General features: G+C 38.5%; 1 protein-coding gene across 1 annotated transcript in view; it reads right to left on the reverse strand.

Moving 5' to 3' along the window:
- Positions 1-16,431, reverse strand: part of LOC129102433 (A disintegrin and metalloproteinase with thrombospondin motifs 7) — a 62,659-nt gene that overhangs the window by 17,988 nt on the left and 28,240 nt on the right. The window contains exons 10-18 of the mRNA XM_054612582.1: positions 11,056-11,148; positions 10,358-10,503; positions 9,613-9,782; positions 9,368-9,501; positions 6,585-6,705; positions 6,129-6,373; positions 5,279-5,420; positions 1,897-2,023; positions 311-524 (exon numbers count right to left, since the gene is read on the reverse strand). Coding sequence (XP_054468557.1) covers positions 311-524; positions 1,897-2,023; positions 5,279-5,420; positions 6,129-6,373; positions 6,585-6,705; positions 9,368-9,501; positions 9,613-9,782; positions 10,358-10,503; positions 11,056-11,148 — 1,392 coding nt within the window. The remainder of the gene's footprint in view (positions 1-310; positions 525-1,896; positions 2,024-5,278; positions 5,421-6,128; positions 6,374-6,584; positions 6,706-9,367; positions 9,502-9,612; positions 9,783-10,357; positions 10,504-11,055; positions 11,149-16,431) is intronic.

Below are 16,431 nucleotides of genomic sequence, written 5' to 3' on the forward strand. Positions count from 1 at the left end.
CTAACAATGTGGGTTTGTCTGTGTATGTCAGTCTAATCTTTCAATTTTATATTTTAAAAAAGCTTGAGATGGAAAAATGTCTTGTGGCCCACGCTGCCAGAATGAATAATAGCCCAGAACTGAAGAACTAGACAATCACAGCATGAACGACTGCCTCCATTATCACTAAATAATCTAACTCCAACTTTCACAGAAAGACCTTTTTCAGAAAAATATGAAAGTTTCTGTAAGAATTCATGGAGAACAAAAAACATTTTCAAGCAGCACAGTTGCAGACACCAAAAAAACCCATACACCATTTCAGACTCACCTTTGACCAGCTGCTCGTGGTCCAGTCTGCTGGGCAGGGGATGTGTGTGTTGCAGGAGGATAAGGACTCAGGTTTGGGTATGTGTTCACATTTACTGGGCTGCAGGGCTGCCTGCTCCTCAGCACTCACTGCCTGGATGCAGAGCACTGTCCTGTTAGTCAGGCCCGAGCTCCCACAGGTCGCCGAGCATTTCTGCCACTCCCCAACCCACCAGCTACAAAGAAAAGGTGCAAATATATTTACAATTTAATGGCACACTTGTGAAGGAAAATGACAATATTTTACAGCTATATTGCCAGTTCAGCGAGTTCAATTTTATCGCCCTGAAGCACACAACTTCCATATTGTGTCTTCACGCACCAAAAACAATACTGAAGTCCAAATAAAACGGGGAATCCAATCTCCCTGTATTTCCTTGGGAAGCTGTGGTGTTTTTTGTTGAAGAACATCAGGAGCAGATTATGTCTCACATTTGGTTAATATTATTGTTAATATTAAGATTTCTGCCAGTCAAAATGTCTCACAAGTTTAGCTACTTCAACTACACTGTTACAAGCAAAAGGCCAAAAAGTGAAAATTATCACATTTCTAACTCTGTAAGACGTTAATAGAGACACATGGTGGAAAAGATTGAGTGTAACATTTTTAAAGGAAAAACACTTCTGTCTGGTTTAACGGTGTAGTTAAAGTGCTGAGCTAATGCCTGTTAGACGCATAGTTCTTGGTTTAATGCAAAGTAATCTGAGGCTTTTAATTAGCCACTAAAGTGCAAACACAATAACACACTATAAAACAATTACACACAAATAATTACAAATACAATTACCAATTTCTAACAGCAGGAATGTATCTGATCTTCCAATGAAAACACATCAATACTGCTGCTGTTCTCTTACAACGGGCACAAACCAATCAATATATTGGATGCCTATTGCTAAAAAATAGATATTTATACTTCATCTTCAAGCTGTGGACATGGAGATCGATTATTCTTACAACAGTTTATCTGTCACTGATTAATGTTGATTCCCTTCACCCTTCAATCCTTCAGCCTTTCAAAGTGCACATCGCTCAGAGAATATATATATTTATATCAAATTTGATATCTATCAGATATCTGCACACATTTGCATTTTACTCACTATTTCCACTGCCTTTTGAAGATTGAACTTTGACATTTTGACAGTTCTAGGCTGCGTTAAGATATGATTAAAGTAGCACAATGGCACATGGCCTTCCATGTATCTGACATTTGGAGCAATCAAAGTGAAGCAGACAGGTCTGAAGCCCAAGTTGAAAGAAACAACACCGTATGTAATCCTTGTTATCAAAACAGCTATCACATGGACACGATTATTGGCAATACCGTTTCTTTCACATTATTCCGTTACAGTAACTTGTGGTTTGTAAGCTTAGATTGTTTTTCTCCCATACACACCACAAAGCTCCTGCAAAGGTTGAACAACACGTTTCTTATCTCTGAGTGTGTGTGTGTGTGTGTGTGTGTGTGTGCGTGTGTGTGTGTGTGTGTGTCAGTAAATACTGCTGGTGTCATTTTCTATATAATGTCCGGAGGGTAAACTCACATGGCTGGACATGGATCCTTGTTGCAGCTGGTTTGGTTATGGTCGGGCCGGGTTAAAGGGTCACAGAAGTGCTGCTCCACTATCCCAGTTGTCTTTTCCACACAGTGAACAATCTGCCTCTGAACACCTGGAATACCAGTGAGAGGGGAGATAAACTTTTGTTACTAGGCACACACGCAGAAACACATTTTTGGCTCTTCAAATTCATCTTAGTCATAATAATAATAATAGCCTTGTACCTGGAAGGCACCTGGTAGGATATATATATACACAAAAATAAATCTCCTCTCCAGACAGCGTTGCACAAAGCAGTGCATGAAAGGACTTGTCTGTTAAATCTCCTCCCTTAATACCTTTTTCCATCAATACTATTTCCACCCCTTCAGAGCAGGTGACACCTTTTACCTCTGTGATGCCTCTGCCTGAGTCAATTTACATCTCCAGAGACACCTCTTGAAGGACAAGACAGCTATGTCAGATTGAAGCCCGGATGGAGACAGAAAGAAAAAAGCGCGGATTCACAGTAGCTGCAAATAGGTACATGTGTCCACATCTGCATGCATCACACACAGTGCAAAGTCTACGACAAAATGTTCATGGTACGTGACAACGTTTTGAAGTTATGCGCCTTTTTAAAATTAACATAAAAACTTAATTTTAATCATCAAATACATAACATTTATCCACTGCATTTAACCAATCCTAAGAATTTAGGAGCACACGAAACAACTTGGTTTCAGCGGCTATAGAACTGATAACAAAAGGAAACATGCAGGAAAAAACTGGAAGCCATGTTGATGACATGGCCTTTGTTTTCTACATTCAACATCCACTTGAATTTATATTGTTCTGTGATTACACACTGTGGTAGATATATTGGTCTAATGCATTTTAAATGTGGGTAAAACACTTTTCCTGGAAAACAGAAACAGGACAAGTATTCTCGCTTGATGTGTGCTGATGTAATTATGTCAGAAAGTGGACCTGTTTACTTACAGGGAAACAGGAATCTGATGTCATGTAAAGAAAAAAAAGGGGGCACCTATCCCCTGTACTGTAGCAATTAAGTGCTAAAGCCAGTGTAGACAAAGATGAGGTTAAAATTAGTTGTTTGCATCAAAACTTATTTATAGAATACACAGTAGTCACTGCATTCAGTAACGTCTATCATAACAGGTACTTCTAACCACCAATGCTAATGCTGTACTGCTCCCTTTTTACAAAAAACTCTGGAACACTGCTGTGAAAACAGACCCGTGTACAGCTCTCTGGGCTCCAAAGCTCTGAAACTCTTAAGAAATGTTTTAAACCTTCAAAGACTAGTCCGCGCACTCTTAAAATTACGAACAATCCACAAAGGCCTTTAGCCTTGACGGTCAGAAAAAAGCACACATTGAACAACTGAGTAAATACAAAAGGAGAAAACATCAAAGACTTGCAAAAATATGCTCCATTATGGACAGAGAGGTAAATAAATGGAGGAAAAAAGAACATTAGTTACATTATATGGTTAGAGAGACGAGTGCAACAAGGAGCTGGAGATGAACTGCAGATAAACTCCCTCTCTGAAACCAGATGAACTGGATAAAAATGATTTATGAAATTGTTTGCTGTCCGTAATGAAAGCTGTCCTGATTCTAGCTGTTCAAAGTAAACATGTTTAAGATAATCCTGATGATCATACAGTGACTGTATCAGAAAACCAGTTTGGACCGATGCAAAGTAGTATGATGCTAATTAAATAATCACTCTTAATTACAATTATTTTAAGGAGTGCCAATTCTCCTATTCAGCAGTGAACTGGAGGTTGTGTCTCCTCATCCACACACTGTGACCACATGTCTGTATAAAACTCCATAACAATACTCAACCAACAAGAGAGACGTCACAGTACATATATACAGTACACAGTATGTATTACTATGTATTTTTGGAGTAATAAAGCATATCAGTCAAGACATTTTTTAAGCTGGTTGTATTAAAAGAGATGTATGCATGTGTTTCTCTGCAGAAAAGAGAACATCAGAGTCCGGTTCAATGTGTGTGCAGTTTGATTCTTTTTCAAGCCTTAACATTATCAAATTCAGCATTTGTTTCAACTGTCACGCATGGATATCATATTTGAAAATGCCTTTAATTATTTTTTATGCAACGCTCATTTCAATAGGTTTACTGTTCAGCCACATGGGACAAGCTTTCAAATCCGATATTCGTCACATACACACTGTGAAGCCCCTAATCAATCTTCAAGTCCAATCATGCAGGTCAAAACCAGCAGCTCCTCTGATACATCCGTGAAAATAAATCATAACCACATTGATAAACAGCTTGAAACAGATTTGTAGAACATGCAAATTAAATATGTCTAGTGTTGACTTGTAAAAACTTCTTCAATCTTTACAACTGACACGTCCTTTTCTGCTCAGTAGATTTTGTACAGTTCCTTAATCCAATTATCAAATCTTAACTTGCACATGAATGAAATGCAAATGTTTGAGCAACACTGGAATTGCATATGAAGCTGTTCACAGAAAGAGAAATCAGAATGTGACCAACGTTTGTTCACGGTCAGCTGTTTTCTTTTCTCTGCAAACTCTTCAATATAACATGTGGCTTCTATAGAAATGTAAAGGAAAAAGACAAATACTATGTGAATAGCTGTCTGTCAAGCTTTATAGAACGAGTATACAATTAAAAGATAAAGGGTTTTGACCTGTCTAATTAGAGAACATAAAATGGCTTTACGTTTTTGATGTGGTGAACCCTCACAAACAGGATGGAAGCGGGTTTGAGGTGTAAAGCTGAATAGAGAAATGAGTAGCAGCAGTCAAGCAGGGATTCTTTCTGGTGTGATTTTTACTGGTGAACATAAACGCCATGAGAACATGCAGCCCCAAAGAAGTAGAGCTCCAATTTGTCGGAGTTCCCCAAAATCATAGCGTTATTAAGCATTGTTATACAATGCTGTGAATTTCCATCACACATTTCAGCTTGGCTTCCTGACATTCAAGTTAAATTCAAAATTCATTCCTTGATGGGCAATTCAAGGCAAACGAGCACGCAAACAGATTTACATGTAGACCACACACACACACACACACACACACACACACACACACACACACACACACACACACACACACACACACACACACACACACACACACACACACACACACACACACACACACACACACACACACACACACACACACACACAATAATAGCAGTGGCCAGTCCTACTCATATTGTGAATCTCATTTTGGTGAAACTTCTTTTCTGTTGAACCTCTCCTCTCAAGTGACCATCCTCTCTCTCGCTCTCTCTGCCTCAGTCCATCTACAAACCCATCAATGGCAAAACCTCAAGTTGGTTCTCTTACCTGCTCCACAGGTCACACTGCATTCAGTCCATAAACCATATTTCCAGAAGAAAACGGACGCAGCGATGTCATTGTCCTCTGAGACATTTTGACTGATTGTGTACTCGTACCGGACTCCTGGATTGCTCTCCTGAAAGAGAAGCTGTAACACACAAGACAGTATGAAATAGATACAATACCACCTAGAATGACCTTAAACATAGTGTCTAAATTGTCATCACTTCATAATTTGATCCTATTAATCATTCGGATGAAATTGTCACATTTAGCATATGAATTCTTGAGTAATCACAAACCAAGAACTGGTTTGTGAGGTCAGGGTGACCTCTGACAACCAAATTATAATCAGTTCAACTTTGAATCCAAGTGGATGTTCGTGCCAAAATTGAAGAAAATTCCCACAGTGCATATCTGAGATATTGTGTTTTCAAGAAAGATACAGACGTACGTCAACATAAAAAACAGCAATAACGGCTGTCACGGCATGAAAACAAACGCATCTTGGACCACATACAGAAAACATCCAGCCCTTATTGAGAATAAATTCCCAGGAACTAAAGGACTACTTAAAAATCTTCAACACATGTGAGGCTTAACAAAAGACAATGTAAATCCAGATTGATTGTTTTCTTACAAAATCTGCAGTTTAAACATTATTTTGTTTACTATTCATTAATCGTAAGTACAAAAGAAAACATGCTGTGGTAGTAAGACACAAATCCCTCTCTGCTTTCCTAGAATGTATGCAGCACTCTGGCGTTTGTGTTTCCACCACATCTGGCGTACTTGGTTTGGCTTTTTGTTCGAAGTATTGTAAACTCAGAGCATTTAATTAAGTTGTTAATCCGACCTGAATCCACAGTGGCTCCATGGTGGGCCCAGGAGACGTCAGGTTCTCCAGGTGTCCTGTCCTCTTGTAGGTGAATACCGTCCCGGCTGCCTTGTACTCTCCATTCCACTGAATCGTCCAGCCACCATTCAGAAAATACTTGTTGGGGTTGTCACTTCGTAGCGCCAAGAAATTCTCAGCTTCAGCCACTTCCTCAATGCGGATGTCCCAGGCTCCCTCTGGGATCAGTCCAATGTCTACATAGCCTAAAGGACATCACATTTTCAGTTAGTGAAACTGAAGGAGAAGGTTACCTGATACATAGTTTAGAAATAGTGGAGAAGACGGAGGAGGAAAATGCCACCTTGGAGAGTTTGAGACTTTTACAAATGGGAGATTTGTTTTAAAGTGTCATCCATGTCAACATATCTTCCATGAAGTGGTCGATTGCTAAAACACAGTTATTAAGAAACATACCAAGTCCTTCAGTCTCCTCAAATGTCCTCCTCACAGTTGTACAGGTGGAGCCGTTACCGTGACAAACCCCACAGCGATCCTCGACAGCGCTGGAGTCGATCACATAGTCACAGCCTAAATTCTGCAACAGACCAACATGCATCAAAATAAACTCCACGATGCATTATCTAGAACAAACTTTAAAGTGATAACACAACAAAGTCAAAATAAGATAACATGCTAATGCTGCGATTACGGAATATCAAAGCCAAATTTTCCATCATAAAGACTTAATAATCCCTTCAACACAGAACATAGCCCTGCCTCACCTTACCTCATCTCATCTGCCCCTGACTTGTTCAGATAAGACTGGAGATGTAAGTGAAAATCCAAGTAATCCTTTATATTATTAAAGGTACAGTATGTGATCGAAATGAAGAAAAGGTTAGTCCTACGAGATCATAATTCAAAATATAGGATGAGAACAATATATATACAGCGGGTAAAATAAGTATTGAACACGTCACCATTTTTCTCTGTAAATATATTTCTAAAGGTGCTATGGACATGAAATTTTCACCAGATGTCGGTAACAACCCAAGTAATCCATACATACAAAGAAAACAAAACAAATAAGTTCAGAAATTAGGTTATGTGTAATAAAATGGAATGCGACAGGGAAAAAGTATTGAACACGCTTACTGAAATTTATTTAATACTTCATACAAAAGCCTTTGTTGACAGCTTCAAGACGCCTCCTGTATGGGGAAACTATTATTATATTCCTTTATTGATCCCCATGGGGGAAATTCGAGTGTTGCAGCAGCTCAACTACACAGACACAGACAATAAATACACATACTATACAACAAAATAAAGATACAACAACGAATAAAAATAGTAGAAAAAATACAAAAGTAGCAAAGCTGGTAGAGAGCTGCTGCGACAGGCTGCCGACCTCTGGCGCCATCTTAAAGTTTTTTTTTTTAGTCGCATGCATTGCTCAGGTGTGATTTTGGCCCATTCTTCCACACAAACAGTCTTCAAATCTTGAAGGTTCCGTGGGCCTCTTCTATGAACTCTGATCTTTAGTTCTTTCCATAGATTTTCTATTAGATTCAAGTCAGGTGATTGGCTGGGCCATTCTAGCAGCTTTATTTTCTTTCTCTGAAACCAATTGAGAGTTTCCTTGGCTGTGTGTTTGGGATCATTGTCTTGCTGAAATGTCCACCCTCGTTTCATCTTCATCATCCTGGTAGATGGCAGCAGATTTTTATCCTTCCTTCAATTACATGAAGTTTGCCAGTGCCGTATGCAAAAAAAAAATGCCCCACACCATAATGTTCCCACCTCCAAACTTCACTGTTGGTATGGTGTTTTTGGGGTGATGTGCAGTGCCATTTGACCTCCAAACATGGTGTGTATTATGGCATCCAAAGAGTTCAATTTTGGTCTCATCTGACCAGACTATATTCTCCCAGTATTTCACAGGCTTGTCTAAATGTTCTGCAGCAAACTTTAAATGAGCTTCAACATCATTTGTCTTGTGTGGTGAGCGTGCATACAGGCCACGGCGGTTGAGTGCATTACTTATTGTTTTCTTTGAAACAATTGTACCTGCTAATTCCAGGTCTTTCTGAAGCTCTCCACAAGTGGTCCTTGGCTCTTGGACAACTCTTCTGATAATTCTTTTCACTCCTCTGTCAGAAATCTTGCGAGGAGCACCTGGTCGTGGCCGGTTTATGGTGAAATGATGTTCTTTCCACTTCCGGATTATGGCCCCAACAGTGCTCACTGGAACATTCAGAAGTTTAGAAATCCTTCTGTAACCAATGCCATCAGGATGTTTTGCAACAATAAGGTTGCATCAGGATGTTTTGCAACAATAAGGTTGTGAAGGTCTTGAGAGAGCTCTTTGCTTTTACCCATCATGAGATGTTTCTTGTGTGACACCTTGGTAATGAGACACCTTTTTATAGGCCATCAGTTGGGACTGAACCAGCTGATATTAATTTGCACTGACAAGGGGCAGGATTGCTTTCTAATTACTGATAGATTTCAGCTGGTGTCCTGTGTGTGCATAATTAAGTGGCAACGCTCTTTAATTATGCCTGACTTTAAGCCTTAGTATAATTTAAACGGGTGAGTTATATATAAAAAAAAAAGTTATATAAAAAAAATAAAAAAAATGTACAGTTGTCAAGAACGAGGAAAGGATGTGACTTCATTCTCTGCTCAGGTAGACATAAACCCACTCTATATTTACATATTGTGGCAAGTAGCTGTTTTCTAATATATTTATTCTCTCAATTTCGAATTTAGCACCTCTAAGGATGATCATTTTGAAAAATAGAGCTTTGATCTTCAATGGTAAAGACACCCCTTCAAAACCCAAAATGGGTTTCCAGGTAAAAAGGTGGAGCACATGTGGCTTCCTGACATAAATGTCACAAAATGTCATGAAATCAGAGCCACAAAGTCTGTGATTGCTGTCTACTCAGTATCCAAACAACGTCTGTATCAATGACTGGCATTTTTGGCCCCAGGTGATACGCAAGAGCAGAGAGATAACAGCCACGATGTTTTTCTATCAACAAGCTCATTTTCATGCAGAATGTCAAATGTTCAACACTCGCTTGCAGAGAAAACCAAGTGATGGTCAAGTTAATATACTGCATGACTAACGAAGCCGAAACATGCAAATGACTGAGAAACACAAGGATGGAATGATCAAGTGAATGTCGTCAAATGCTGAAGAGGAGACAACAAAGAAATATCTGCAATAGTAGGTGCAGTGTTGATACCTTACAGATGCCATTCACGCACACGTCTCTGCTTTTGTTGCCTTGGTAGCACGGCGTCCCATCAGCAACGGCGTCTCGCATTTTATCAGAAAAATGTTCATCCAGAGGACGGCAGTGCAGCTCACAAGGGCTGACTGAAAAGAGTTGAGACACAAAGTTGTGATGAATACTGAACGAAAACCAAAGGTGCTTTTTTTAACTTTACCTAAGTAATATCACAGCCCCAAAAAGTTTATTCTGCTCACCTCTGTTGATGACCGCTTCCCACTTGTAGAACCGGCCCTTGTATGGCACGGTGTTGAAGTGACCACACTGGACGTCTCTGAAGGTGGGCAGGTCATGAGGACACGGGGTGGTGTTGCAGATCTTGTACCTCCGTCTCTCTCCCAAACAATACCTCCCTCTGTACTTAGGTCTGTTGGTTCATCAAAGACAGTATTTCAGTTCTGCTCATTGACTCTTACCTTCAAAACATTTGTTATATGATGGGAAATGAGTGAAGAGGAGACGTTTTAGATTAATCAATTCATTGTAATTAATTAATTTTGTGCATTAAATCATTCAACAAACACATGATTATTTGATATCTATGTGATTTTTTTGCTTATTACATCAACCTTATTGTTTATAGATTACACAACACCTTCTACTGTCTCTCACTGGCAATCTAAAGATAGATGAAATGTGTGAAATAAGTTATTGCCCCATGCTCCTTCCATTATCTAAATGTCAATCATTATCTGTCCATGTATTGCCCAAAAAGGCTTCATCTCTGGATGTTCTCACAAAGAGACTACATAAAACATTAAAGCCTGAAAATGTAACGTCTTAGTACAGTTAAACAGCCTTTTACCAATGGCTCTGCGTTAAACATGTATTTAAGTCTAATAATTTGCATATAAAGGATAACGATACTAATTAATTTGCAAAACAATAGTTAAAAACAAGAAAAACTTTCTGCAGTGTTTTTGGCTGAAGACTAAAACTTACACTGGGTTATCACAGTCTCTTTGTGCGCCCTTGACTCCGACCCCACACGTCCTCGAACAGGCCGACCACTCGCTCCACGATGCCCAGCCGCCGTTTACACTCTCTGGCTCATGTCCAACCACCACACACTCTCCACTAAAACACCACTAGTAAAATACAGCAAAGCTTGAATTATTAAATACATTTAAACAAACTGTGAGTTATTTTAAGGTTTGCATTTACCATGTTGTCTGAAACACAGACAGAACAGTTTGTACTCTATTCTGATACATTATGTATCTCTCAATATCACTACATGTACTGTATATTTTTTCTATGCACTTTTTATGAGAGCTGAGAAGATATTGTTTACGTTTTATCACTTGCGTGTAACGGTAGTTTGTGTTGCTACATTAGTCACTAATTTCATTCCTCCAACCTGCTGCCTTGAGGCATCTGGTTCAAGTTCAAGTTCTTCGCTGTCATATGCACAACAACAACAACAACAACAACAACAACAACAACAACAACAACAACAGTGAAGCATTGATGGGAACGGAATTCTTAGAATTCTCAGTTTAAAAATAAATACTGCAAATAAGAAAGACTCCCATGATAAAGCCCGTTCCCTTTAGCGACTGAACACTGATGGTTGTCGGCAACAAAAAAACAACTGCATGTCTCATTCCCTTTAAATGATCATTAAATGAAAGACTCACCTTGTCTACTCCACAACTGGTCCCATCCACGGCCCCGTCCAGCTTTGAGTGGCAGGTTGCTCCCACAGTGCACCACAGAGTGCTGCATACATTCTAGGAAAGCAGAGAGGGATTTGTGTCTTACTACCACAGCATGTTTTCTTTTGTACTTACGATTAATGAATAGTAAACAAAATAATGTTTAAACTGCAGATTTTGTAAGAAAACAATCAATCTGGATTTACATTGTTTTTTGTTAAGCCTCACATGTGTTGAAGATTTTTAAGTAGTCCTTTAGTTCCTGGGAATTTATTCTCAATAAGGGCTGGATGTTTTCTGTATGTGGTCCAAGATGTGTTTGTTTTCATGCCGTGACAGCCGTTATTGCTGTTTTTTATGTTGACGTACGTCTGTATCTTTATTGAAAACACAATATCTCAGATATGCACTGTGGGAATTTTCTTCAATTTTGGCACGAACATCCACTTGGATTCAAAGTTGAACTGATTATAATTTGGTTGTCAGACCTCACATGTGTGTGTTGATGTGTCTTTGATTTTCTTTTTGTCTATTTGCATTTATTTTCTTGAGCTTCAGTGTGTCGAGCTCTCAGTGTCAATGTTAAAAGCAACATTAGCTCATTGAGAGTATAAAAAAGGACTTTTACGACAATAGTGTGTCTTGTATTCGCAACAATAAGGAATCAAAAGACCAATAAGAAGAATTTCCCACAGTGGTAAAATTTGCGTGTGAAGACTGATAACACCAAAAGGTCAAATGTACTGTTTGTAAAGAACTTCCTTGGCTGATTGCTCCAATTGTCTGAGCCCATTCTAGTTCCTGTTGCTTGACATTTGTGCTGAATCTGTTTGCATTTGGCCAAAATCTTCACACTGCAGATTAGGATGTTTTTTGAGACTTGAACCTTCAGAATGCAATAATTTACAATGATCTGTGAGAAATATTTATCTTATTTCCAATTGATAATCTCCAACTATCTTCTGACTGATTACACAAACATAAAGGATGAAAAAGACAATGTTGATTCTCAATGTAAAGATTTCCCATCCAAAAGAAAAGGACAGGTGATGGTGACTGATCATCTCAATCCATAGGAATATTTAAACTCTTAAAGCTCGTAATCTGGATCAGATTCTCTCTTTCTCCTCTTGCTGTATCTCACGCAAAAACAAACAACGCAGTAGAGAAACTCTTCCAAATCCGCAAACAGAGTATCTTCAACAATCCCTTTAAGATTGTTGAAGATGAAAACCGAGGACACAAAACAATCAAGACACACTTGCTCGTACAACACATCCTGTAAATGTACTGTAGAGCTATTGTCAATGTAACCTTAGGTTAAAAGGAAAACATGGCACAATATCGGCACAGTATTGAAGGCCAGAATTTACAACTACAGTCTATGAAATAGGACAGTACACAAGTGTGTGCTGCAAGGACAGACCGACACGTTGTTCTGTATCGTTTGTGTTCAGCATCCACACAAAGCGAATGCGTTATTTCTATAGTGGCACTACAATTTCAAAAAGATACCAAGGAAGTTTTCCATATAAGAAATGACAAACTCTCAATAAAAAAGATGAGGCATGTGTTTGCAACAAAGGGATAAATGGATACAATTCAATGCAGTTCAATGCAATGAAACATTTTCATTCGTTCACATGACGCACAAATATGCTTTTAAACACAATGGTGATTTTATTGCATTCTAGTCGATAAAGCATTTCGGGTCTTTTGAGTTTCCTGCGCACTTTTATGATGAGACACAATCTAACCCGTCACATCCATCTCATTAAGCTGCAGCAGAGACGGCGGAGGTCGGGCAGCAAAGGCTGAAGGGCGGCACTGTGTGAGTGAGCAATAAGCTTTTTATATGGACATAATCATTATTTAAGTGAGCATGATCACTTCCTGAACTCTGGTTTGTGCTTTGTGTGATAATGGTGATCGATGCTAAAGTAAAGTATGTTATCAGGCAAGACTGATATTCCCTTGAAGATGATTAATGTGTAGAATGAATGGATGACTTCCGAATAAAGTGAGAGACACAGAACTCTGCATTCTGGTCAGGGATTGTATTTAATGACATTTGTTACCAATAAAAGATCTTTCAATGGGAATCCCTCTTAAACATTTTGCTGTTCATTCGATAACAAATGCTTTTTGCTTTGTTTTGCATTTAAATCCAAGTGAAACAGATGTTAGAGAGTTTTGAGCTTCAGTACTGTGACGTATACAAACAGAAACGGAATATTTGAGCGATGAACACTTACAAGAGGGATTTAAATCAAATTGTTCACATTTTATTGAACCGCTTTAAAGTGGGCGGGTTTGAGTGCTGCACGATTAGGAGCAACAGAGGACTGTGGCAAACCTCCCTTGTTGCAGATTGATTGATGGATGGAAGTCATTATATTATTGGTTGGTACTAGTTTACGTAAGGATACACATTTTTTTTTATTGGATTTTAATAATAAATCCAGAAGAAATTGATATTATGTTATTGTTTTTGTATACATTGTTAAATAGGTAGACATAATGACTGGGGATGTGATTCAAACAGGTTAAAATACATTTGTTTATTTAATCTCTTTAACTTAAACAATCTATTATAAATTGTGATGTCTACATATTGTCCAAGTTTCTATATTTGTCAACATGATTTTCTATAATTCTATATAAATTATCTTAATGATTTTGCTGTGTGTAGTGTTTATGGAGATTTTTTTCACTACTGGCAATTCCCACCAGCTGCATGAAACATGAAGGTAAAAGAAGAGGTGGGTGTCAATTAAATTACTTTATTATGTCCTCATGTTTCATGAAGGAAGAACACGGCTAGCTAATGTGGATGCTCCTAATCTCCCATATAGCACCTTCAAGCGTAAGGATACACATCATTCATTTTGGGACAAACACACTGAATGTTAACACCAGTATGTTTGTATACGAGAAAACTCCACAGGGTTCCTTTAAAATTCAAGGCTGGTACGCATGCTTTAAAAAGAAACAGGCCTCACTCAAATTTAAACTCAAGAATAGGACTGGGAATTTGTTACTTGATTGGTTTTTGCTTGAATGGTGTTGTAAATCTGTAAGCAACCCACAGTTGTTGTTCTATCCTGGGAGGTGCTTGTGAAAACTGCACATGTTGAAACAAATTATATATATAGAGACACCATGTTGTTTCTTGGAGGGATTGTTGGAAAAATCTGTCCAATCTGTCCAATCTTTAGCCATTCCTGCTGCTCTGATGAGCTGCGTATAACTCATTCAGATCTGCTTCCAGCCACAATACACAGGAGTCTTACAAACCTTTAAGACAGACAGCTTTAATGGTCGACAGGAATTCTATAAAAGCTGCTATACATCTACTCAAAACACACACATAACGCAGGAAAGACCCTTAATCAGCCATTCTAGGCAAATCCCGTGTCAAAAAATGTGTGTGCATTGTGAATATACTTCAATCACGCCAAGTCTATTAGATTCTTCAGCAGTGAGTGTGAATAATGAGGCTAATTCATGCCTCCTTAATTTGCGGCTTGTTAATCTTCCGAAAATATCTCAACTTGTCGCTCTAATTTCCTCACGCCACATGTGTCCAGTGTTACTACGACCAGCTACACGGTAAGATGAGCGGTTTGCTTGTGCAGTTAGTTTAAATCCAGCTCACGTCATAAATCTAGGATTCATGAATGCAGAGAGGAGACCTTCGTGTGCTAAGAAAAGGGGATGGCAGTTGTGTACGTCCGTGTTGAGCTGCTTATAGATACAGAACATTAAATGAAACCAGTGGGTTGTCAGAAAACCACGCGGGGCCCTTCAGGCTCCAGGGTGCTCCATCAGACGGTTTAATAGCTTCAGAAACCTCCACCCTTAACAGCTTTCCTCGTGTAGGATTAAAAGGGTGTACATGTCTAACCATAATATACAACCACTTCTTCATTAAGGTCTCTTTCTCTTCTTGCTTGACAATTTCTGTCACTTTTCATCTGATCAACAGAGTGCAACACTATGAATGTCTCCCAGTGACCTTCTGAAAAGGTGCCCAGCTATCTCCATATTCAAACGATACCCCGTCTCCCTTCTCTCTTTGACGGCTTCACTTGCTTTGGAAGTCTAGAACAACTATAAACACTTTGGCCTTCCAACGAGGTTGATCAACATGTCATACAAACTACTTATTTTATATAGAGTTTTTTGTCCATAACAATTGTATTGCAAAAAACAATCAATGGCCCTTTTTAAAGTAATGTAATCTGTAATTTTCAGACAGTAATGTTATTGAATCTTAATTGTCAAAAAGTGCTATTTATAATCAAGTTGAAAAGATGGCAAACGCATTTAAATCTGCTTTTGGCTGAGCGACAGTATAAAGCAAAGCAAAGATGATGCTTGCTATCAACTGTGGTATCCCTCTATGCTGCTGTACACAATATGTTATAAATCTGACTTGTTATTTTGATTTGTCAAGCAAGGACAAAAAGACCCTACATTTTAGCATTTACAAATACCCTATAGTTGTGACTTTTGACCACCATGTCTCGTCTCAAGCCAGATTTACTCACTTTAAAATACCTGAGTTTGAAACTTAAGCCTTAAACCCATTGATGTTCTACTCAAGCTGGACTTTTTGAATGATATTACTTCTATTTTTGACTAGTACTTGTAGAAATGCATATACAGCTTCCCTTTGCAGTCTTACAATCCAATGTTCTTTAAGTCTGAATGCAGCCTGAGACACAGTGTTACACTGTCAATGCCAGTGTTGATTTTCTTTTTAAGGTTATATTTCGTCTCCAGTTATGTCTCCTAAAAAGATGTTTGAATTTAACATCAGTTAAAAACGGTAAAGAAGTACTACCCTGAGCCTTCCTCTTAGCACTTATTGTATTCGTACTAGTTTGTTGCACTTATTGTTTTCGTAGTAATTTGCTTCTGCACTATACTTTTGCTCTGATTTATGCTTTTAGATGCTATTTAAGAAAGGAGATGCACTTATGACTTCTGGTGACTAGTAGTTCTCTTGAATACCTATGTTGAATACACTTATTGTAAGTCGCTTTGGATAAAAGCGTCTGCCAAATGACTTATGTAAAGTAATGTAAAGCACAAACTCTTAGCTCTTTGTAGTAATGATTCAAATACAATATTCCATCAATCAGAAAGGAAAAAAAGTTCAAGTAGAAACACTTGACACACTGTGCTGAACCCAGAATAGGATCAGGGAAGAATGGAGTAGGCAGAGAGCATAAAGAGACACATATTTCTATGAGGGCTTTAAAAGTAGAAGGGAAGGTCAAATCAGAATCAAGCAGACGTTGTTGAAGGGATATGTGGTTCAGACATGGCAACAATACAAGAATGGCCAAA

This window comes from Anoplopoma fimbria, chromosome 2, assembly GCF_027596085.1.
Source record: "Anoplopoma fimbria isolate UVic2021 breed Golden Eagle Sablefish chromosome 2, Afim_UVic_2022, whole genome shotgun sequence".
Classification (NCBI taxonomy): Eukaryota; Metazoa; Chordata; class Actinopteri; order Perciformes; family Anoplopomatidae; genus Anoplopoma; species Anoplopoma fimbria.